Source organism: Chiloscyllium plagiosum, unplaced genomic scaffold (assembly GCF_037043375.1).
Source record: "Chiloscyllium plagiosum isolate Xiang-an unplaced genomic scaffold, Cpla_swu_hap1 HiC_scaffold_22, whole genome shotgun sequence".
NCBI classification, from domain to species: domain Eukaryota; kingdom Metazoa; phylum Chordata; class Chondrichthyes; order Orectolobiformes; family Hemiscylliidae; genus Chiloscyllium; species Chiloscyllium plagiosum.
In genome coordinates this window covers 27,079,090-27,105,144 of record NW_028270160.1, presented here as the reverse complement: position 1 = coordinate 27,105,144, position 26,055 = coordinate 27,079,090, and the positions used below count along the sequence as shown (strand labels likewise).

The following is a 26,055-nucleotide window of genomic DNA, read 5'->3' as shown; positions in this document are numbered from 1 at the left end:
GGTTTGAATTCATCTGCATATTTGCTGAAAGGATTAATTGCAGTTTGGACCTATGTGGTTTGCAGTTCACTAAGAGGCAGAAAGTAAGTGGCAATTAGCTAAACCTGCACTGGAAGGAAGCCCTAAAACTAACTTCATTTGCACTGAGAGATGTGGATGAGGCTTAGTCTCAGTTTGAATTTTGTGGGGAAACAAAACAGGAAGATTTCCTAATTTGAATCTGATGAAAGAATGAAAGTGGTCCAAACAGAGTCTTGTTGCAAAATAAACAATCAGTAGAATTAGCTAAGAAATATTTTAAAAGTAACCAGAACAATGGATTGAGGCATCCAGTCAATAGATAATAATAAAGCCCTTGTCTCTGAGACTAGGTAGAACTCTGGAGAAATTAAGGTTCCAAAGGACCATGGAATTCTTTTGAGTGTTCCCAACATAAGTACATAACTCAAGATATCATAAAGTAAAGATAATTCTTGGGGAAGTAAGAAGTAAAACAAAGTTTAACATGTGTATTTATAAACCACATTGGTAAATTAATCATATTTGTTTTATTTGTGCTCTTGTTCAAGAACATGAAATCTTGTGGCATAATTCTATTGTTAAAATGTAATATCTGCAATTACCTTTAAAGATTAACAGTTTGTAGCAGCATTAAATCACTGACAGCAACTTCTAGATACCTGCTTTTAACTGTAGAACTATCAGCTTTAAAAGTTGCTGCTAGTTTGAGAGGGGTAAAGAAAAGCAATCACTGACAGTTTTGCTATCCTAACCACTTAAAATTTGGACCATCATTAATTTACATGAACCTCCACTTTTCTTCATAAATTATCACTGCTATAATTGTTTTAGTATGGGTTTGTCTGTGCAGAGAAGCTCAGGCCAGTCCTTAGGCATTTGTGCAAAGAGTCTTTGTTCACATTATGTATAGGTGATACATCAGGCATCTATGCCCCAAGTTGTTTAAATTACAAATTTTCACACCCAGTCCTATTGAGGTCATGGTTGGATCAGAGCATGCCTCAGAGGTTTATCTGTATATTCATTAGCAATATCTCTAGCTTTAATGTTAACTTTAAAGAATTACAGTTGATGTTTACCCTTGAGAAAAAACAAATAATCCCATTGCTTCACTTGAAAATGTCATTCATTTATTTCAAATAAGAAATTATCTCTAATTTGCTTGATCACGAACTTTTCTTACATCAACCCATTTCCTAATTGCATATTTATGGCACCAAAGGCAATGTTAAAACATGACAGATGTGAATTTGTATAGTTTATGATATTTAAGTAGCAAGTAGAATGACACAGTACACTGTAATGCACACTTTGGATCACTTAAAATGCTTAGATACTTTTAAAACACAGTTGGAAATCAGATTTTAAATGTTATTGAATAAACTGCTTGAATCATCAATGAGCAAGTTACATTTTCTAGTTTGTTCTTCATGATGCTTACTGAACTGATACCAATTCTTTTCAGTTTTAGAAATTAGCAGACAGTTTTCAATGAAGAAAAGTAATGTGGTAATTATAGAATATGCAGGGTAGACACCTGTACATTAGCTTTTACTTAATCCATAACAACTAGAAACATCAAATTTAAATAGGTTCCAGGATTTACATGAATTTACCTGGCATTCTTAAGTTTTACATTATTAATAAAACATTTATTGACATTTTTGTAGAACCTTCTACCAGATTGAAAACCCATCAAATTCGATCCATTTCAAGATTAAAAATTCTAACTGACCAGAGTGAGACGATGGAAAGTGACAGAATCCTTTTCCTTTAAAATGTAATATTGACAATCTGTTACCATCAGAAAATAACTGTTAGATCAAAAAGTGAAATTTCCATTTCCTAAATCTGTATCAAGTTACCAACATATTTACAAAACTGAAGCATAAGAGTAATTCACAATTAGTTAATGGTTTTTGATAAGATTCCAACGTGAATATCAGGCAGTTTATTGGGAACAACTTGAATATATGCTTAATTATATGGCAATTTAGTTGATTCTCACTTTGTTGCTCCCTTAATAATTTTACATTATAAAAATTGCCACTTTAATTCCTAACAAACAGTTTATAATTATTTTTTAAACCATGGAATGACAATGACGTGAATGTTCATGGAACTCTTAACCTTTGGTGAGTTTTGAGTTCAAAATTAAAGGAGTTCCTTGTAACCAAAAACATTCAGAGAAATGGAATTAGCACTTACAGAGGTACAAGTCCAAGATGTGGCAATAGCAAATGAGTATGAATGATGCTTATATAGGTGAATACATAGGACTGTGAGATAAATCACATCGTATTCCATAAACTATATTGTCTTTTATGAAGAAGTGTGTGACAAAATGATCTCTGATAGTGTGTTGCATGTTTACGTAAAACGTGTTCATGAAGATATTGCATTTCAAATTTGGTCTTAGCTTGTTCCAATTTTAATCATACCACTGTTCATTTAAATTTTTCTTTTGAACAAATTTAAATATTTTCATTCTTTAATAAAGTTCTTGACTGAGGTTTTCATCTATCTTCAAGTACCATAAAAAAATTTTATGTCACAGGTTAATTATGATTAATCTGGTCACTGAGCCTATGTTAATTGATCCATTCAGAATTAGCTTCTCCTCCTCCTCCCCGCCACCCAGCACTCCCATTGCATGATTCAATTGGCTTGCCTCCACTATTCATTCTAGGAGTTAGTCATTGTGCTTATCATTCTTTGTGTCATAAAGAATTTCCTAGTATTAGGTCTAAAACTTAACTAGATTGAACATTTCCTTGCCTATTCCAACAGTTCAGTTTGAACAAATGGATTTGCCTTTTGCACAGTGTCCATAGGATTAGATTGAGTGAGTGATTCATTCTGAAACACATGTCATTAATGTGAAGAAGATATAATATCAGGCCTTTAAAGAAGGAAATGTGAAGGACGTAAAAGGGAAAAAACACTGTTGAGTAGATTAGAATTAGTTGCAATAGGAAGTAAATGCAGCCTTCAGATAACAAAAAGAAGCACTCTTGCCCCAAGCATGATTTCTTATCCATGGCTATTTTGAAAAATAAAACAATGAAAGTATAAATTGTTTTCTTTTGGGGCTCCTGATCAGTGTGTTGTCATGACATTGTGATGGCTAATTATCAGCAGGCAGGAGAAGATGAATGAGTCAATTGCAGTTCTTCAAAGTAGTTGTTTTCAAGAGTCTGCTGCTGAGTTACTTTCAGATCCCTTTGTGACTTATTTGTGATAGCAATATATAATATTTTGCAACTTATATAAAATATCATTATTTTAGCTTTGCATTTGTAATTAATGACTACTAACTAACTCAGGCACTTATGCAAGATTCTCAGTCTATATGCTTGAGAAAGAGGGTAAAAAACAAAATTGGTGTCATGTAAATCATGTTAATAAAAAGAACATTGAGTATAGGAGTTGGGAGGTCATGTTGTCACTGTACAGGACTTTGGTTAGGCCAGTTTTGGAATATTGTGTGCAATTCTGGTCTCCCTTCTATAGACAGGATGTCGTGAAACTTGAAAGGGTCCAGAAAAGATTTACAAGGATGTTGCCAGGGTTGGAGGGTTTGAGCTATAGGGAGAGGCTGAATAGGCTGGGGCATTTTCCCTGGAGCGTCAGAGGCTGAGGGGTGACCTTATAGAGGTTTTTAAATCATGAGGGTAATGGATAGGGTAAATAGCCAACATCTTTATCCTGGATGGGGGAGTCCAGAACTAGAGAGCATAAATTTAGGGTGAGAGGGGTAAGATTTAAAAGGGATCTAAGGGGCAACTTTTTCACACAAAGGGGGTGCGTGTATGGAACGAGATGCCAGAGGAAGTTGTAGATGCTGGCACAATTACAGCATTTAAAAGGTATCTGAATGGGTACATGTTTAGGAAGGGTTTAGAGGGATATGGGCCAAGTGCTGGCAAATGGGACGAAATTACTTTAGGATATCTGGTTGACATGGACGAGTTGGACCGAAGGGTCTGTTTCTGTGCTGTATATCTCTCTGACTCTATGACTATTGAGATTGATGTTGTAATTAAAAGAATGTGTTTTGTGATGCATTATGAAAAATGTCTCACTGACGGATTTCTTGTTGTGCAATTCTTTCAGGTTTACAGCTTTCTTTCAGAAGTTAAAAACATGAGCATCCTGCTCCTGACTTGCTCTGTATCTGTTCTGGTTCTGATTGCAACTGTTTTTTACTGGGTGACAGCCAAACCAAAACCCGTTAAAGTCACATGTGACCTTTCCAAGCAATCTGTGCAAACTAAGGCAAGTAGAAATTTTGACAACAAATATAATGGTAAAAGTGACTTGAGTGCTTACAAGTTTGTTAAGTTGGAAAGTTTTCTTCACCCAAAATGTTTCTTCCTACTTAATCTAGATTTGCAATTTTCCCTTTGGCTTGAATTGTGGAGCTCACCTTCTGAATTCGAAGCAATACAATTGCTGGTCACCTTAATCGTTTCTGAGCATTTTGACTTTCCTCTTCTGTATCTGTTTCAAACTTTGAGAAAGCTCCATGCATGTTGTGACCCAATGATTCCTGAACTGGATAATTATTCATATTTATAAGCTTTCCCCAGTAATGCTGAGGTGAGTTTGAATTTAGTATGCCTAACCCAATCCTAGTCAATTAAATCACTGCCAATTAGAGATTCAAACCTGGACATAACAGCCACACGAGGGAATACATTTATCCTTTAAATTCTCTGAAGAGCATTTGCCTTTCTAGTAGAATAATATCATGCTATCTTTGTTTTCGGGTAGGTGGGGAGGAAATATATGTACCATAGGTTTTCAGTTTTAAATCTAATATGATACAGTCAGAGTTATGAAACAAATGTTCCATCTCAACGAGAAGAATTCTGGAGAATCTGGGGAGTCCTGACCTGCTGCTATGGCATTTAACCAGCTATCATCAACAATTTACACTTTCTCCAGATAAATCAGCCTGAGATGCTCTTTATTTTAAAAGACAGAGTTCATTCATAGGGTATAGGTTTTGTTCGCTTTATTGTACATCCTCAGACATTCTAAAATCAAATCTAATACTCGGCCTTATTGTGAAATATCAGGGCAGATCACCAAAAATGTTTAGACATGATAGGTTTTATACTCTGTATGAAAGGAGAAAAGTGGGGTGGAGAGATTTAGGGAAGAGATTGCAGAGCTTAGCGTTCAGACACAATTAAAATCTAGGAAGATGAAGAGTGCAGAATTAGATGAACTCAGATTAGAATCTCTAAAGATTGTGGTAATGGAGCAATGGGAGGGAAGAGGCCATGGTAGGATTTGAAATCATGGATGAGAATTTTAAAACCTCACTGGATACTAGTTCAGCAAATTGAGAAAAAAACATCCTGCAGTCAATGGGAAGATCATTCTGGATCCATAGAGACCAGCTTGAAAGTGGAGCCTGGAGGAAATTCTCAAATTTGGACAATCTTCAAAGAAGTTTGAATTAGTAACTGCTAGTTTGTGGGATGTATTTGGTGTGCATGTGGCTAGGGTAGAATGGCATTGAGATTTCCAAATTGTGGATGCCACCATCTGCCAGTTCTGAATCCAGACAAGTTCGTGGTTGGGTAAGCCATGAGGTCTCCAACTCTAACCCTCTTTATGGCAATGAACACTGGGCCAAAGTAGAGCTAGATGGCTTCCCTTCCAAAGTGTTCCCCTGGAAACTGGGGCCAGAAATTTTTAAAAACATTTCAAAGTCTTCAGAAGGTGCCTAGAGATGGAAGCACCTTCAAAGTCACCATCCTTTGGTGGGATTGCTACTCTCTGAGCTTGCAAATGTCCAAAGGATAGCAGACTCAGAGGAGATGAATTAGGTTGCCTCAAAGAATGTTGTCAAAAGGTACAGAGGCCAGTAGTTGAAACAGGTAAAATTTTATCTTCTGTCCTGCTTCTAATTTTACTATAAAAATGCATTGAGGTAGAGTAGTAATTATTCTGCTGCAGAATGTGTTATAAATTGACTTAGAAGTGTTCAGCCTGGACTTGCAATATGATTTGTTCTGACAATGACAAACCTTCGCTTAGAGATGTTTTCTTAATAAATGTTAAAATATTTTATTTTTATTTCAGAACAGTGAAGGTGCCAGACGATGTGCACTGTTGAAGGATGATAATGTGATATCTTACTTTTATGACGATGCCAAAACACTTTATGAAGCTTTCCAAAGAGGTTTACATGTATCAGGTATGAAAATATACTCAGTCTTGTGGCTAAAAATATTTATAGAGTCATGCAGCATAGAAACATAACCCTTCGGTCCAAATCATCCCCCCAACCAGACATTCCAATCTGATCCAGTCACATTTGCCAGCATTTGGTACATATACCTTTAAATTCTTCCTATTCATATACCCAAGATCTTTTTGCTACATTTGATATTCACTGTCAAATATTTATTTTTCCTGTCAGATGATGGACCTTGTCTAGGCTACAGGAAACCTAATCAGCCCTATCAGTGGCTTTCATACAAACAGGTACGTATTGTGATTAATAAGAAATACTGAAAATAATTTGGAGAGATCTATATACAGTTATTAAATGTTAGAAAATACTAATTTTGAGAAGTGATTCATCCTGAGAAGTGCCAAAAATTTTTTTATTGGTGTTGGTGGAAGTGGAGAAGGAATTCTGGGTCCCCCACCCTTCCTCTCCAAATAACACGATGCCATGTCTTATGCACTGATCTGACTTCAAATCTATTCACTTTCATGCAAATGAACTTTGTACCCTAGCTATCTGTCATTTGAATTACAGCTGGCTGAACTTTGAGGTGTTACATGGCATTGTTAGAGGTTGATAAACTAATAGTTCCATTCAAACTTTACCTTTTGCTGGAAAAATCATAAAATCATAGCTAGTCACAAGACACTCACCTTTTGAAATTCATACATATCCACCTGTAAAGCTAGTAAAATATTAAAATAATCTACAACTGGAAAATTACCTTAAATAAAACTCATGATTGAAACTCTTGTTTCAGGGTACCTGATGATTGCAGTACTTTTGTTACTGCTTTGCAACGGAATCTAATTTGAACTGTAATAGTATTGGTATGATATGTCATTAGAAGACGCTATATTGGGAATGGAGTGACTCATAATGTCCTAATCACAGTACAAAAATCAGTTAATTATCAGAACTAATATCCTGCCTACGTATACCTGGGGTCCATAGCTGAGTATGCTTGTGTTCTTTAGGCCCTGCAATAGAATTCAGGTTAGATTACTGAAATACAAATGTAAGCATTCATGAAAAAACATTGATGTAAAAAGTGTAACTTATATTTCCATTTAATAGTGCCCAGTCGCAGAAGGGTAGGCGTACAGTTCAAGTCTTGCAAGCACAGACTGGGAGAGCATAATTAATGTGTTGTACATTACAAATAGTCAAAATAATTTGGACATTGCTAAGAATTACACTGGAAACTCATTTAAGATTAATAGATGAGCTCAGAGTTTAATGTATTTGCACATATTTAGCAGCTATGTATATTAGTAGACAGAACCCTATTTTATATAACAAACATTGCACCTTGATATTGAAGAAAAGCAGTCATGAAGACTGCCAGGTAGTCCTGAAAATCAAAAATATTTTGATCTGTATTGTGTGGATTATTGGTAAACTTATTGGGCTGTAATGAATCAAGGTTTTTATAAACACTGTTTTAATACAGTGGAAAGTTATGAATGAACACTTTCCTAAGCTTGTGTTTTACACAGACACTGGTGACTATAAGGTTCTTTGTTTCTATGCAGTATACTGTGGACAGTGACATTGCTATGGCAAAAGTGAGGACTACAGATCATGGAGATCAGAGTTGAAGAGTGTGGCGCTGGAAAAGCACAGCCGATCAGACAGCATTTGAGGAATCTAATGAAGGGCTGATGAAGGGCTTACGCCTGAAACGTCGATTCTCCTGCCCCTCAGATGCTGCCTGACCGGCTGTGCTTTTCCAGTCCCAGTGATATTGCTATGCCATAACATGGGGAGCATGAGGGGGCCATGTGGGAGTGTTTGCAGAGACATATTCTCGCATAAGGCACATGACGGTTGAGGACAGGAGACAGATACCTTGGAATTGGGGAGGTGTGAAGAGGACCTTTCAAATTTCCCTTTCAATATGATCCCTCGTGCAGGCTATGTTTCACAACTCTACTGATGTGCTATCAGTCATGTTCCTTTTAAAAAGCTAGTACACCATCCTGTAATGTGTGGAGACACAGGCCATACCTATCTCCATAATAGAGTTAGCCAGATCAGGCATGTGGGTGTACTCTCACGGTCTGAATCAGCCCTCACCCTTTGAAGATCCAGGTGCAGGTAAGAAAACCCAGAAACAAGAACACTGAAACTGGAACCTGGCTGTTGTTTTTAAAGGGCTGTCAATTCAACTTGTGTAAGCAAAATTTGTCTTCGTGCATTTAACATTGCCGTGAGAAAGAGGGCAGCGAGAGTCATTTTCAAGATCATGGTGCAAGCTCCCCTAAAAATGAGTGAATATCACAGACTAGAGTTATTCTGGGTGGTCGCTAGAAAGAAAGGACTGCTTGTCTTTGTGAGCTTTCCCAGCCAGGTATAGGAAGGAGACAATCTAGACAAAGAGATGCATCCAGTATGCATCTAACCATTCCTGGAGTTGTTCCTGATGTAATCAGGGAACAAAAATCATCAGTAGGATACCAAATAGTGAGTTATATGGCAATTACCTGTTGTTTTTTGTTAAGGTGGAGAAGACTGTATGAAATCTACCAGACAGTCTGGGTTAAAATGCACTGATCTATAAGAAAACAATCTCGATTTTAAAATTGTCTTTTCTATTTGTAGGTATCTGACAGAGCAGAGTACCTTGGATCTGGCCTTTTATATCGAGGATGCAATCCATCACCAGATCAGTACATTGGTGTGTTTGCTCAAAATAGACCTGAGGTAATGTACTCCTAACATTAATCAATTCAAATTATTTTCTTGTTATGATTGCAATTCACAAACCCAAAGGCTTGAGCTCTCATTTTATCACTCAACTCAATCTTATGACGAGATTTCTGTAGAGCTGATGGTGCTGTCTAAGAAATGGACTGGCCCCAGGTTAGTTCGTAATGTGTGCCACACAGGCAGCATAGAAACAGATCCTTTGATCCAACCAGTCCATGCTGAATATAATCCCTAACTAAGCTGCCGGCCCATATCCCTCCAAACATTTCCTATTCATGTACTTACCTAGGTATCTTTTAAATGTTGTAACTGGGCCCACATACACCACTTTGAGTCAGAGAGTCATAGAGGTGCACAGCACAGAAACAGGCCCTTCGGGCCAACTTGTCCATGCCGACCAGATATTGTAAATTGATCGAATCTCATTTACCAGCATTTGGCCCATATCCCTCTAAACCCTTTTTATTCATATACCCTTCCAAATGTCTTTTAAATGTTGTAGTTGTACCAGCTTCTACCACATCCTCAGACAATTCATTCGCAACATGAACCACCTTCTGTGTGAAAGAGTGGTCCCTTTTAAATTTTTCCCCTCACACCTTAAACCGATGCCATCTAGTTTTGGATTCCCCGACATTGGGAAAAAGACCTTAACTATTCATCTTATCCATGCCCCTCATAACTTTGTCATCCGAGAAATAGTATACTTGTACAATTGCTATCCATACTCCTTTTTTTGGTGTCTCAAGGCATTGTGGAGGTCAGTTGAAGATTTGGCCACCAATAATAGTAGGCAAAAATACTTTATTGAGACAGAATGTAACATTTCTTGCTGTACATACTGGCCTGCTGAATTTGATCAACTAGTGATGGAACCTCTTTGCCAACTTTGAACATAGAAAAATAATTGAATTTTTTTCTTCAATATAAACAGCTAGCAGCTGAGACCATTGTAGAAGGCTGCAGTCATAATGCAAAAGTCTCACTGATCACAATGTGCTCATACTTATTTATCCAACAAGGAGGGGATAATAAACAGCTAGCTAATTAACTTATACTCTGGGATCAAATTGTCTACTGTTCAAATATTATCTAGTTAATCTGAGATAAGTCCCGTAATTAAATTAGATTATATCTTTCCCGACTAACCTGATATTAAAAGATGATCAAATCCTTCTGGTATTAGAACTGTTTCCATTTTCAGTTGCTTAGGCAATGCGACATGAGAGCTCTATTTGAGTAATTTTATCATGACTGTTTAGTGAACATCAGGTAACATTGACTTTTACCTACATTCAGTAATCATTCTGATCTGAATAAATTAATTTGGATAAATTTGGATTCAAACAATATTTTAGCTTTAGCGTTCTTTCATATTCCATGCCTCAATGGCTGAAAAATGATGATTTATCATTGACTTGGTGCCCCATGCAATATACTGATGTATTAGTTGTGAAATGATATCTTGCAAATGGATTTGTAAACTGTTTTTACTTATAACTTATGCTGTCTTTAATTGAGATACTAACTCCAGAACTTGTCTTTTAATAGTGGATCATTTCTGAGCTGGCTTGCTATACTTACTCTATGGCTGTGGTACCTTTATACGACACTTTAGGACCTGAAGCTATTGTTTACATCATTAACAAAGGTGTGTATCAGTGAAGAAAGTTTTTTTTTACTTGTGAAATATAACTATGTATGTCACTGTGTAATAATTATCTGCATTGAAAGCAGATATCGGCCTGTTATATAAGTTACTTGTTCTGCATCGTGCTGCAGCTCACTCCCATGGTGCAGTCATGTGCTCCTGCATCCCTCAGTAGCAGTTTGTGAAATAATTGCATTGTATGAAAATGGACATTTGTTTAGTTTCCTCCAAACTGTCGGGCAGGTCGTCTTGAAAGTGGGTCATATGTTTTATTTTTCTCCGAGTATTTATGCCTGGGAATGAATGTTATTTTTAAAATGGAGTGTGGGTACCTGATAGATAAGAATCTATTCCAATTGCTATGACTAATATAATTACAGGCAAAGTATAGTCAGATTCAGGTGCCTGTAATAGCTAAATTGTACCAAAGCAGCAATGGGACTTATATGAATAGCCTCATGTATTAAGAGGGAAAAAGCATTTGCCAGCTTGACAAAGAATGGGCATCAGATAAGGCACCTCTATGTGTGGATTGAAGGAAGAAGAGAGGAGTTAGTTAATGCTACAGTTTTCAACATAACAATAGCTTTTCTTATCTCCAGTGTGGCATAAGTCTGCACATAGACCATTCCTTCAGTTTGTAAAGTTGGGAATGATTCTATGATCCCACATGCAGAACAAGGAAACCATTCTGTCAATGAGCATTAGTTGCAGAATGGAACTGCTGATCCAACGAACAGCACAAGAAGATCTGGATTCACAATCTTCCACACAGGGCTAAGGCACCTAGCTTAAAACATGAAATTTCCTGCCTTAGTACAAAGTGTCCCAAAACACACAATTTTCAACCCATGAGGACAGGATTAAGCTGGGCTCACTGATCATGGAAGCAGACAGTAGGTAGCTACAGGAGGTTGTGAGTGCTGAGGTATTCTGATTAGAGGCCCTGAATCAATTCTCTGGGACTTGGTCTCAGTTGTTTAACAAGCTGGTAGGCCCTCTGATGGGTCAGATTTTTAGAGTCAGCAAGACTCACACCCCTTCAAGTCCAACCCACCCCTTCAGTGCCCTACCTATCCTACAAACAAGGTTTCTGAGATCTGGAACCAGAAGTCAATGCTGGAAATGGAGTTGACATGCATTCACAGGAGTGGCTGTGCATGTGCACAGTCACACAGTTTGCAGCGAGTGTTGCCCCCTTGCTGTCTATATTGCTACACATCCATTATCCTCCATAAGCAGACTTCAGCAGATGTATGGACACAAAAACATTTCCAATTGTCTGATACAGCTCTGCTTTCAACACTTGACTGTGGAAAAAAAGTTCACAATCCTTTCCAGTCCAGTGGTTAATCGTTATAAAAATGAACAAAGTCCTACGTAGACCCCACATCAATTAGAGCTAAACCTTTAATACCCTTTCCAAACTGTCAAATTGTGAACTCAAAATTAATCTGACTGAGATAACTGTAGCTTTTGAAACTCAGATAAAACATTCATGATATCATAATAACACTTGGAGACATCAACAATGAACTCTTGAAATTGCTTGAACAGACATTACATTTTTCCAGCCATAACCTGATAACCCATCAATAAAACAATCAAGCAGAGAGTTATTTTAACTCTACCAGCTTCAATGTATTTTGCTTTTAGTATTTAAAGAGCAAGTTTTTTTTTAAAATATCAGAAATTAAAATTTAATTGGATCTTTATCCTCTGTTCAATTTACAGTTTCTCCATAAATTTGTGACTCCCACATTGTGGTTTAAGATCCTTTAACTCAGAAAAGTCATTTGAAATTAATGCTGAGTTTAGGCTTCCTTCCTGTTTGAATTTCCCAGACTAGTATAAATTAGATTTGTTGGCAATGGAGCAGAACTTTTACATCTGGGTCTCACTGCTATTGTTCAAGTTCGACAGAGTCTTGCTGACTGTAAGAGTCTGACCCATCATGTTAAACAATGTACTACTCTAAAACAGAGGTAAAGAACATTTACAGTTTCTTAGAAGGAATCTTTTGCGATTTTGATAAAAAGATTGAAGGATTTAAGTGGTGCCAAGTTTAGTTCATCTAATTATTGGGAGAAAGATTTGAATTGACTTGATCCTTTATGACAAGATTACATTAAAACATTCATGATTGCTAATTGACTAACTGGCTGAATGATGTATTTTCATTGGAGGTACTTCAGAGAAGGTTCACTTAAATGATCCGCACTGGGGAGGGATTGTCTTATGAGCAAAGTTTAAACAGGTTGGGACTCAACTCACTGAAGTTTAGAAGAATGGGAGGTGATTTCATTGAAGCATATGGAATTTTTAAGGGGCTTGATAGGATAAATACAGAGGGGATGTTTCCCTACATGGGAAAGTCTAGGACCAGAGGGCATAGACTCAAAATTAAGGCGAGTCAGTCTGAGACTGAGATTAGGAATTTATTCTCTGAGGGTTGAAAGTCATTGGAGCTCCTTGCTGTGGGGATAGAGTCCTTGTGTATATCTGAGTTAGACAGATCCATGATCAGGAGGGGAATAAAGGGTTATTAGTGATTTTTATGGGGGAAGAAACAGGAAATTGGATGTGAGGAATGTTGGATCAGCCATCATCCAACTGAATCGTAGAATAGGTTTGAGGGGCTGAATGACTTACTTCTGTTACTATTTCATATGGTCTATGGCGGTGGTTTTTGTGGAAGGACAATTTTAGTAAAGATTAGGAAATGCTGGTGTTGGACTGGGGTGGACAAAGTTATAGTCCAGGGCATCACGTTGGCTCAGTGGTTAACACTACTGCCTCACAGCGCCAGGGACCCAGGTTCAATTCCTGCCTTGGGCAACTGTCTGTGTGGAGTTTGCACATTCTCCCCGTGTCTGCGTGGGTTTCCTCTGGGTGCTCCGGTTTCCTCTCACAGTCCAAAGTTGTGCAGGTTGGGTGAATTGGCACAACATCGAGGGCCGAAGGGCCTGTACTGCGCTGTAATGTTCTATGTTCTATGTAAATTGCCTGTAACGTTAGGTGCATTAGTCAGGGTAAATATGGAGGAATGGGTCTGGATGGGATGCTCTTCGGAGGGTCGGTGTGGACTTGTTGGTACGAATGGCCTGTTTCCACACTGTAGGTAATGTAATCTAAAGGTCTATTTGGAAACACTAGCTTTCGGAGCACTGCTCCTTCATCAGGTGGTTGTGGAGTATAAGATTGTAAGACAGAATTTATAGCAAAAGTTTACAGTGTGATGTAACTGAAATTATATATTGAAAAAGACCTGGATTGTTTGTTAAGTCGCTAATCTTTTAGAATGAATATGTTGGTTTCAGTTCTTTCATATGTAAATCGCAGAGCTTTTATAAAGTTACATTCTCAAGTGGAGGTTAACAATTGTGTCATGTCAGCCCAGCTAATGCATTTAAGGTGTGAGGTGCCCTGTGTGAGACTTTCTATGCTACAATGGTCAGACTGATTCTAATCTAAAAAATGGATTTACAGAATCTTACATGCATTCATGCAGTTTTTGACCAAAATAAACTGTAATCCTGCAAGTGCAAGTTCACCCCACAAACTTATACGTATATGTGTGTGTACATCTAAGTGTGTGTGGGGGGTGGGGGATATGAGTGTCTGTGAGAGAATGTGTGTGTATGTATGTCTGTGACTGTGAGTGTAAATGGGTATAAATTTGTGAGAGGGTACATGTGTGCGTGTGAGAGTGTATGTGTGAGCGTATGAGAGAGAGTTTTTGTATGAGAGAGGTCTGCATGGGTGTATGGATCTGTAGGAATAGTGTGTGTTTACAGGAGTGTGTGTTGGATTGTCTGTGTGTTTGTGTGCTTGAAAGAATAGGCTTGAGGGGTGGTGTAGGAGGGAGGGGTTCAGATTTGTGGGACACTGGAACCAGTTTTGGGGAAAGTGGGACTATTACAAATTGGGTGGTCTACACCTGAACCAGACTGGAGCTAATATCCTAAGGGTAATTTTTACTACTGCTGTTGGGGAGGTTTTAAACTAATGTGGCAGGGGGCTGGGAACCTGAGGAGAAGACCAGTAGACAGTGAGGTGGAAACTAGAGACTGTAAGGATCGTGAAGTTAGCATTACAAAGGGGAAGAGCAAGCAGAGAGCAGATGAACGCAAAAGAACTGGTGGCCTGAAGTGCATTTACTTTAATGCAAGGGGTATAGTGTGTAAGGCAGTGAACTTAGGGCTTGAATTGGTGCCTGGGAGTATGACATTATTGCAATCACAGAAACTTGGTTGAAGGAAGGGCATGATTGACAACTAAAAGTTTCAGGATATAGATGCTTCAGACAGAACAGGGAGGGAAGTAAAAGAAGGAGGGGGGGAGGAGTTGCATTGCTGATCAGGGATGATATTACAGCTGTGCTAAAGGAGGACCTATGGAGGGCTTGAGCAGTGAGGCATTATGGGTAGAGCTGAGAATTAAGAAGGGTGCAGTTACATTTTTGGGGCTGTACTACAGGCCTCCCAACAGTAGAAGAACAAATAGGTAAACAGATTATGGAAAGATGTAGAGACAACAGGGTGGTGGTGATGGGAGATTTTAAGTTTCCCACCATTGACTGGGATACACTTAGTGTCAGAGGTCTGGATGGGGCAGCATTTGTAAGGAGCATCCAGGAAAGTTTTCTAGAGCAGTATGTTGAAAATCCGATGAGGCAAGGAGCCATAATCAACCTGGTATTGGGGAATGAACCAGGCCAGGTGGTAGAAGTTGCAGTGTGGAATTTCTTTGGGAATAACGACCTCAATTCTTTAAGTTTTAGAATACTTGTAGACAAAGATGAGAGTGGTCCCAAGGGAAGAGTACTAAACTGGGCCAAGGCCAATTATATCAAAATTCGGCAGGAGCTGGGAAATGTGGATTGAGTGCAGCTATTTGAAAGGAAGTCAACATTTGATATGTGGGAGACTTTCAAAGATAGGTTGAAGATCGAGCGGAATAGACATGTTCCTTTGAAAACAAGGGATAGGAAAGGCAAGATTTGTGAACCGTGGATGACAGGAGAAATTGTGAAGCTAGTCAAGAGGAAAAGGGAAGCGCACATAAGGTCCAAGCAGCTAAGAACAGAATGGGCCTTGGAGGAATATTGGGAGAGTAGGACCAATCTTAAGTGAGGAATCAAATGGGCTAAAAGGGGTCATGAAATAATTTTAGCGAGCAGAATTAATGAGAATCCCAAGGCCTTTTATTCATATGTAAGAAGCAAGAGGGTAACTAGAGAAAGGGTTGGTCCACTAAAGTATAAGGAAGGAAGGTTGTGAGTCGAACCTGAGAAAATGGGTGAATTTTTTAATTATAACTTTGCATCAGTGTTCACTGAGGAGAGGGACATGATGAATGTTGAGATTAGAGATAGAAGTTTGTTTACTCTGGATCACGTTGACATAAGTAGGGAAGATGTGTTGGGTAGGCTAAAGGATATTAAGGTGGACAAATCCCCAGGACCAGATGGGATCTATCTCAGGTTGCTGAGGAAGGCAAGAGAGGAAATAGCTGGGGGCCCTGACAGATATCTTTGTAGTATCCTTAAACACAGGTGAACTGGAGGACTGGAGGTCTGGAGGGTTGCTAATGTTTTCCCCTGTACAAGAAGGGCAGTAGAGATATTCTAGGTAACTACAGACCAGTGAGCCTGATGGCAGTGGTGAGAAAGTTATTGGAGAAGGTACTGAGGGATAAAATCTATTTATATTTGGAAAAGAATGGGCTTATCAATGATAGGCAACATGGTTTTGTGCATGGGAGATCGTGCAACTTAATGGAGTTCTTTGAGGAAGTGACCGAGTTGATAGAAGAAGGAAGGACTGTAGATATCATATACATGAACTTTAGTAAGGCGCTCCAAGAGTGAAGTCACATGGTGTGCAGGGTGTTCTAGCTTGGGGCGGCATGGTGGCTCAGTGGTTAGCACTGCTGCCTCTCAGCACCAGGAACCTGGGTTCGAGTCCACCCTCGGGCGACCATCTGTGTGGAGTTTGCACATTCTCACTGTGTCTGTGTGGGCTTCTTCCGGGTGTTCCAATTTCCTCCCACAGTCCAAAGATGTGCAGATCAGGTGAATTGGCCATGCAAAATTGCCCATAGTGTCAGGTGCAATAGTCAGAGGGAAATGGCTCTGGGTGGGTTACTCTTCGGAGGGTTGGTGTGGACTGGTTGGGCCAAATGACCTGTTTTCACACTGTAGGGAATCTAATCCAATCTAATCATAAAGAACTGTTGAGTAACAGGAGACAGAGAGCAGTAGTTGACGGGAGTTTCTCGAAATGGAGAAAGGTGATCAGTGGTGTTCCACAGGGATCAGTGCTGTGGCCACTGTTGTTTGTGATATACATAAATGATCTGGAAGAGGGCATTGTTAGTCTGATCAGTAAGTTTGCAGATGACACGAAGATTAGTGGAAAGCACTAATTGGTTAATTGGAGTACTCCACAATCACCTGATGAAGGAGCGGTGCTCAGAAAGCTAGTGCTTCCAATTAAACCTGTTGGACTATAACCTGATGTTGTAGGATTTTTAACATTGTACACCCCAGTCCAACACCGGCATCTCCAAATCATGACACAAAGATTAGTGGAGTAGCAGAAAGCATAGGGGACTGTCAAAGATTACAGGAGAGTATAGATAGACTGGAGAGTTGGGTGGAGAAGTGGCAGATGGAGTTCAATCCAGGCAAATGTGAGGTGATGCATTTTGGGAAGTCTAAATCTACAGCCAACTATACTGTAAATGGAAGAGCCTTGGGTAAAGTTGATGAGCAGAGAGATCTGGGAGTTCAGGTCCATTGTACCCTGAAGGTGGCTGCACAGGTCGATAGAATGGTCAAGAAGGCATATGGTATGCGTGCCTTCATCTGATGGGGTATTGAGTATAAGAGCTGGCAGCTCATGTTAAAGTTGTACAAGACTTTGGTTCGGCCGCATTTAGAATACTGTGTACAGTTCTGGTCGCCACACTACCAAAGGATGTGGACGCTGTGGAGAGGGTGCAGAGAAGGTTTATGAGGATGTTGCCTGGTATGGAAGGTGCTAGCTATGAAGAGAAGTTGAGTAGGTTAGGATTGTTTTCATTAGAAAAATGGAGATTGAGGGGGGAACCTGATTGAGGTCTACAGAATTGTGAAGGGTATAGACAGGGTAGATAGAGATAAGCTTTTTCCCATGGTGAGGATTTAATAACGAGAGGTCACATGTTCAAGGTGAGAGGTGAAAAGTTTAAGGGGGATACAGGCGGAGGGTACTTTGCACAGAGAATCGTAGGTGCCTGGAACACGTTGCCAGCAGAGGTGGTAGAGGCAGGCACAGTAGATTCATTTAAGGTATGTCTGGACAGTTGCATGAGTAAGTGGGGAGCAGAAGGATACAGATGCTTAAGAATTGGGCGATAGGTTTAGACAGTGGATTTGGATTGGCTCAGGCTTGGAGGGTCGAAGGGTCTGTTCCTGGGTTGTAAATGTTCTTTGTTCTTTGACACTCATAACTGCCCCCCCACCCCCGACACACACATATACACACACACACACACACAGACATAAGTTTGTGGGGTGAATGTGTACTTGCAGAATTACATTTTATTTTGCTCAAAAACTGCATGAATACATGTAAGATTCTGTAAATCCATTTTTTAGATTGGAATCAGTCTGAAGGTTGTGGCACAGACAGCCTCACACAGGGCACCTCACACCTTAAATACCAACATGACACCAATTGTTAAAGTTCACTTGAGAATGTAATTTTTAAAAATTCTGCGATTTACATATGAAAGAACTGAAACCAACATATTCATTCTAAAAGACGAGAGACTTAACAAACAATCCAGGTCTTTCTCAATATATAATTTCAGTTACATCACACTGTAAACCTTTGCTATAAATTCTGTGTCTTACAATCTTATACACCACAACCACCTGATGAAGGAGCAGTGCTCCGAAAGCTAGTGCTTCCAAATAAACCTATTGGACTATAACCTGGTATTGTGTGATTTTTAAAATTTTAATAAAAGAATGTTACTAAATGATGCACTATTTCAATTTCCATTTCGTGTGAGATTAAATCTCTGTTTATGTTTGAACAGCAAGTGAAATGTATTATGATGGAACAATTTCACTAACTTTAACACTCTTCTTGCAGCTGAAATTTCCACTGTGATATGTGACAAACCAAACAAAGTTCATATTTTGCTGGAAAACTATGAAAAAAACCTCATCCCAATTTTAAAAACTATAATTCTAATGGATCCATTTGATGATGCTTTAAAAGAACATGGAACAAAATGTGGTATTGAAGTTCTGTCATTGAAAGAAGTTGAGGTAAGATGGCAGGATAGAATAATTGCTTACTCCACATGTAACTATGAAGCTAAAACGTAATTAATTAAATAATAACCAGACAGATAAGGTCCCTTCCAACATTCATCTTTCATATTTTGGCCTTTGCCTCAGGCTGTGTGGAATTCATGTTTTGTCAATCAAACCAGAAGTAAAAGCTCATCATCATTGTAGCTAACAAAAAAATTTTAAAATCCTGAATTTTCATGTATAGACATAAGAATGTGCTTCCATATCGTCATGCACATTGTTCCACTATCCTAACTTAATCAACTGAATCCAATTGATTGTTCAGTTTCCGTAAATGTAAAACATTTCACTAATTGTAAAGATAAATCAAAAATCTAAATTTACAAATTTTTTGAAGATTTCTTCAAGTCTGTCCTTGTGTAATTTCCGTACTTGATGCATTATAGGGTTCAACCTTCATTAGCAATGTTTGAGAAGATTTTAGCTTAGGTTGATGATAAGTACGTAAGTTAGCTCGCTGAGCTGGAAGGTTTGTTCCAACTCAGTGACTTAAAGCTTCATATTCATGACCTTCTTAATCAGGTAAAATGATTAATGGACTCAGATAACATAGGGTCATATTGAGTTAACTTATTATTTTTGGACTTGGCCATGTAGTTACTAGTACAGATATTCATTTTAATGAGCTTCATTACTGGAGAAAACTGCAGTTAAATTTGTCGCTTCTTCTGATTCCATTCATAAATATATCGAAAATATCTTACCAAATATCTGCACAAAAAGCTTTAATTTTTATGTTTCTAGCTTATACTAAATGAACTACGCACCAGGTGGAGCCTTGAATATCTACTAAAAGTTATAAATGACTCGTGAATTTTCTTCAGAATTACAAATGTACCTCTTTGCTTCAATCTCAATTGGTTTCTCCTCTTTGATTTTACCCTACTTTCTGACAATATTTTCTTTTCCCCTCATCTGAAAGTGTGGCTATTACAGTTTATGCTTCCTCCAGCAACTTGAGATACTGTTCTGTAATTGTAGAATAGAAAACAGAAAGTAGAAGGTGGCCTTTTTGTCCATTATACAGATGTCAGTAAGTTTGGTCTTGGGCACTCAACATTTACAAAATTTTCATTCGTTTGTCTATTCAGTGTGAATAATGACCAAACTCTCAGAAATACTGCCTTTTCTTTGCTGGTCTTTCAGATATTATTGTTTTTGAGACTATAGTAGTCTTGATTCTAAAGCTAACTTTATTATTATAGAAGCTTTGAAGACAAAACCAAAAGTATGCCATTGATCTCACTCCACCATTCATTATGGTCATGGCTGATCTTCCACCTAAATGTTGGTCTCCCACTCTCATCCCAAGCTATTGACTCTGTCCTTTCAAAAATTTATCTTTTTCTTTCTTCCTCCTAATATCTTCAAACTATGACTCCTCATACCAGTCAATTCAGCCCTGGGGAAAAGTCTCTGGCTATTGATTCTATCTATTCCACTCATTATCTTGTATACCTCGATCAGGTCTCCTCTCTTTCTCCTTCTCTCCGGAGAGAAAAGTCAGAGCTTATTCAACCTTTCTTCATAAGGCAAGCACTCCAGTCCAGGCAGCGTCCTGGTAAACCTTTGTACCCTCTCCAAAGCTTCTGTATCTTTCCTACAGTAGGGTGACCAGAACTGGACACGATATTCCAAATGTGGTCTCACCAGGGACTTGTAGAGCTGTAGCAAAACCTCGCGGTTCTTAAACTCGATCCCCCCTGTTAATGAAAGGCAAACCACCATATGCTTTCTTAACAACCCTATCCACTTGGATGGCAACATTGAGGGATCTATGTACTTGCACACCCAGATCTCTCTGTTCCTCCACACTGCCAAGAATTCTGTCTTTAATACTATATTCAGCATTTGAGTTCAACCTTCCAAAATGCATCACTTCGCATTTATCCAGGTTGAACTCCATAAGCTCCATAATCCCATGTTCTTGACCATTATTAGATTAGATTAGATTACCTACAGTGTGGAAACAGACCCTTCGGCCCAACCAGTCCACACTGACCCTCCGAAGAGTAACCCACCCAGACCTATTTCCCTCTGACTAATGCACCTAACACTACGGGCAATTTAGCATGGCCAATTCACCTGACCTGCACATCTTTGGATTGTGGGAGGAAACTGGAGCACCTGGAGGAAACCCACGCAGACATGGGAAGAATGTGCGCACTCCACACAGACAGTCAACCAAGGCTTGAATCGAACCTGGGTCCCTGGCGCTGTGAGACAGCAGTGCTAACCACTGAGCTACCGTGCCACCCCAAACTCCTTCCCCACTCCTGCCATCCACCTCAAGGAAATATCATCCCTGCATCCAATCTGTTAGCCCTGTCAGAATTTTATAAGTTTCAAAGAGAACCTCTCTCATTATAGATGTTTAAAGCACAGGAGTTAGTTCAGCCCATGTCCATGATATGTACACTTCCTCAACACCCCCACTCCCCATGGCATCTTCTCATACTATCGCAGAAGGTGGAACACTTACCGAACACCTCCATGCCTCTCATTGTCCAAGGCCCTAAACATACCTTCCGGGTGATGCGATGTTTCACTTGTACGTCTTTGAATCTAGTCTATTGTATTCACTGCTGAAATTACAATCCCCTTTGTACATTAGTGAGACCAAATGTAGACTGGGTGACTACTTTGCTGAATCCCTCTGTTTTGTTCATAAGAAGGACCAAGACCCTCCAGTTTCTTGTCATTTCAAGAAACCGCCTTGCTCCCATGTTAACGTTTCCATCCTGGGCCTGCTATAGGGTTCCAATGAACCTCATTGCAAACTGGAGGAACAACACCTCATTTTCTGGGCAGGCACCTTACAGCCTCTAGGATTAAACATTGATTCCACAACCTCAAAGCATGACCTCTGTCCACCATTTTTGATTACTAATGGCCTCCCTATCTTTCTCCAGACCCCTCTCACCTAAACCACAAATTGTGTCTTGTTTACATCTCGTTGGCTATGCCATTAGCAGAGTGGATCTACTTTCTCCTTTTCACCCCTATGTGATACCTCTATCTCGACCACATTTAGCACTCCATTTGTCTTTTGTTCTGGACACCCTCAACATTTCTTCTCCTCCCCCAGTAGAATATGCCAACAGAATTATTCCAACAGAATAAAACCACCATTTTCCAGTCCCTTCCAGTCCCTTCGGACTCAAAATGTTAATTCATGTTTCATTCTCCGCACATGTTGCCAGACTTGCTGAGTTTCTCCAGCATTCTCTACTTTTATTCATATTTCCAGAGTCTTCAGTATTTTGCTTTGATTTAAATTTTGAAATGTTTACTTTATTTGAAATAATTATTTAGAATCTCTGCAATAGTATGCAGCTCACTACTGACTCATAACACTAATCAATCTTTTACTACCTTTGATTCCCTGAGCAAACAATATCCATACTGAACTGTTATTTATGTCTTTACAGTTCAATGCTCCAACTTCCTCAGCAGTAGCTTAGGAAAGCCACAAATATTAATTACAAATGTTTTCCTTCATAGGATCTTGGAAGAGCGAACTTAAAAAAGCCAATTGTAAGTATCTTGACTGAACGTAATATATGATGATAGTGACATTGCTGAATCATTACTCTGTTTTAATCTCTTTTTTGATTTACTGTCATATTGAGGGATTGATTATTAGATAATATAATGTTAACCTGATTTGTCAGTATCATATAAACCAGCTCATTTGTATTAACAGGTAAACAAACCAAATTCAAGACTAGGAAGTGCAGTTACATAGAAAATGTTCTGGCCAATTTGTGTTGGATTTTATCTTCATGAACACAACTCATGTTACACATTCCTTTTGTTCCCTTTCTTTCAAATTTCTACCTAACCTGTTCTGAAATGTTGTGCAATTTATCAGCCCAGTCAGGCTTAATGCTTCCTTATCCTGTGCCAGTCAAACACCAGAAGCAGTCTGTTTCTGTCTATTCTGCTGCATCCATTTACAACCTAATAAATCACCTATTACTTTTCTCATAAAAATTGCCCCAATTTTTCAACCTCTACATTGCTTCATGTTTGGCAGTGTCATAGTGAATTGCTCACACCCTCTCTACTGCCTCAGATGACACTGTGAATGGCAACTTTCTACACTTTTCACTGTCCTCCTGCACGTCTGTACTTTAGTACATGTGACAATGAAACCTAACTCTAATTCTATTTCTAATTATGATATTCTTGAGGAGGTCAAAACTACAAGCAGAGCTACAAATTTACATTTACCCAGTTTTATAAAGGCTTGGCATTGCATCTCGACTTTGACAATCTGTTCATCTAGCCTAAAAGCCTTAATTAATCAAATGCTTTTTGGAAATCTAACTACACCTGCAGTTTTCCCTTTATCCATCATACATGGTACTTCCTCAAAATAGATTTAATAAAATAGATTTTCAAGATTTATCTTAAATTACAATTTTAAGTCTCCCTTCTTTCTTAAATGAAGATGTCAATTAGCTGTTGGCTAATCCATTGGGACCCTTTTAAAACCTAAAGAATTTTGGAAAATATTGGTCAATAACATCCCCAACTCTGCCAATGTTTTTAAGTCCCTAGGATAGAGGTGATTTGATCCTGGGGAATTGTCAAACAATCTTCCCATCACATCTTTCCTGTGATGTTGATTATTTTAAGTTCCCCCATTCACTTCTTAGTTTTCAATCACCTTTGGAAACATTTCAAATTCTTCAACAGCAAAGAGAGACATAAAAAACCTGGTTGATACCTTCACCATTTCCTTGTTTTATACTATCAATTTCTAAGTCTCATACTCCAGAGGACCAACATTAAGTTTAGCATTATTCTTATTGTCCTTTTTTATTATAGCTGGTTTTCCCTCATGCTTCACTTTCTTCCTCTTTACTTTTGGTGTAGTAATTGTATGCTAGTTCTTAAAATCTGGGAAATCTGCTGACCTACCATTAATTTTTGCATATCTCTACAGAGCCTTTTTTAAAAAAAAATATTATTCTTAATCAGTGACAGATGACGTATCCTTCCTCAAAAGTATTTCTTCTGACCTGAGGTAAATCTTTGCTGAACTATTAAATATTTCATTTCACATCTGCCTTTTCATTTCTACTGTCCTACTCTTTAAACCTTTAGGTTTTAAACTTACTTTCATTAGCTCTGCCTTCATACCTTTAATCATTATCTTCATTCAGTTTTTTTAAATGAAGACAGCCTGGGACCTACATTTCTTTCCCTTCAAATGGAACTTTAAATTTTAATCATGTGATCATTGTTATCACCTAGAAACCTCTTTTTGTCATGACATCATTGATTAGTTCTGTCTCATTGTTCACTCTCAGCTTTAGAATAGACTGCTCCAAAGTTGGCTCTAACATGTAACGCTCTCAGAAATTGTCTCGATTTCCATTCTATGAATACTCTTTTGTAGGCTACCTTTGTCAATCTGATTCATCCAATCAATGTGTAAATTAACATCACCTGTGATGATTATGGTATTTTCTTACAATCCCATTTATTTATTCCTGTACATTCAGTTGTGTAATATAACTACCATTAGGGAACCTGTAAAGTACTTCCATAAATGACCTCTTGATTTCTTGTTTTTTGTATCGACCCAAATTAATTCTACATCTTGTTCTTGACAGCTAAGAGAATGTCTCAGGAATGTATTAATGATATCCTTAACACATAACACACTCTTACCCCACCACATCTTCTTAGCTTTCATTCTTTTTGAAGTGTCAGATACTTCAATATTCAGGTCCCAGTCTTAGAACAAAGAACAATACAGCACAGAACAGGTCCTTCGGCCTGTTGCGTCGATTCTAAGTTCATCCCCCTACACTATCCCATCATTATCTATGTGCTTATTCAAGGATTGTTTAAATCTCCCTAAGGTGGCTGAGTTAACTACATTGGCAGGTAGGGCATTCCACGCCCTTCTGAGTGAAAAACCTGCCTCTGACATCTGTCTTAAATCTATCACTCCTCAATTTGTAGTTATGCCCCCTCGTACAAGCTGACATCATCATCCTAGAAAAAAGATTTTCACTGTCTGCCCTATCTGATCCTCTTGGTCACCTTATAGCCATGTCTCTGTAATGGCCATGTGAATTTTTTTAAAATTCAGAGCCTTTAACTCTTGATTTACTGTAGCAATCACTGGCTTTATCTGCTGGTGCATTCTTAAGTTCATACTCTCTGTCCCTTCCTCCCACAGTTTGGTTGTTACTACTCAATTGCTTTTCTGCTCTCTTACCATATTATTTGATTTTTCACTGACATCATCCTCTATCTACCACTCTAATTATATGACTTACTAGAACACTCATCTCAACAATGTTCAAGTGAAGGCCATCCGAATAATATAGTTGCCTCAGCACCGGTGCCAGTGCTGCATAAATTGAAACTTATTTCTCCCACTCCAGTCTTTGAGCCTGTCCAGTTTTATGTAACTCACACCAACTTGTTTGATAGTAATCCAGAGATTGGTACAGTTGAGTTTCTGCTCTCTTTAAATGTAGCCGCTAGAGGCTCAAAATCCCTAAGCAGATGATTTTCCTTCCGTGTCAATGTTGTTGGTATCCCTTCCCACTGTAAGTTTTGTTGCAGATCAGAACAGTTGTTCTGATCACTGGCAGTCTACACAGCTATCTGGTCTTGTGATCTCCATTGCAGAGAACAGTGTCTATTGTGACTATGTTGTTGTCTGAGACTGGACATGCACACTCTCTTTCTCTAGTCTTGCTACTCCATGGGACATAAAAATATCAATTATTTGACCCAGTTTCCAAAATGGCACATCGTACGCTTTCTCTATATTAGGGCAAAAAGATCTGTCAACAAGGTTTCTTTGATAAACACAAAATGAACTATTTAGTATAAAAGAAAACTTATTTTACAAAGCTACAGAATTAGTTAACATATACAGTTTGTCACAGGGAAATATAATCTACAAATACACACATCCATTCATACCAGGGAACAAGAATAAAACTGGTTCACTTTTCGATAAAATTTAAACTTTTGGCCAATAAACCTTTGCTTTCAAAGGCCAAAAGGGCA

At 38.5% G+C, this 26,055-nt stretch overlaps 1 protein-coding gene across 1 annotated transcript in view; it reads left to right on the top strand.

Moving 5' to 3' along the window:
* The window catches only part of acsl5 (acyl-CoA synthetase long chain family member 5), a 58,833-nt gene that overhangs the window by 6,287 nt on the left and 26,491 nt on the right, over positions 1-26,055 (top strand). The window contains exons 2-8 of the mRNA XM_043712730.2: positions 4,138-4,299; positions 6,121-6,235; positions 6,461-6,525; positions 8,876-8,977; positions 10,535-10,634; positions 18,782-18,960; positions 22,513-22,545. Of these exons, the coding sequence (XP_043568665.2) occupies positions 4,168-4,299; positions 6,121-6,235; positions 6,461-6,525; positions 8,876-8,977; positions 10,535-10,634; positions 18,782-18,960; positions 22,513-22,545 (726 nt within the window). The 5' untranslated portion in view covers positions 4,138-4,167. The remainder of the gene's footprint in view (positions 1-4,137; positions 4,300-6,120; positions 6,236-6,460; positions 6,526-8,875; positions 8,978-10,534; positions 10,635-18,781; positions 18,961-22,512; positions 22,546-26,055) is intronic.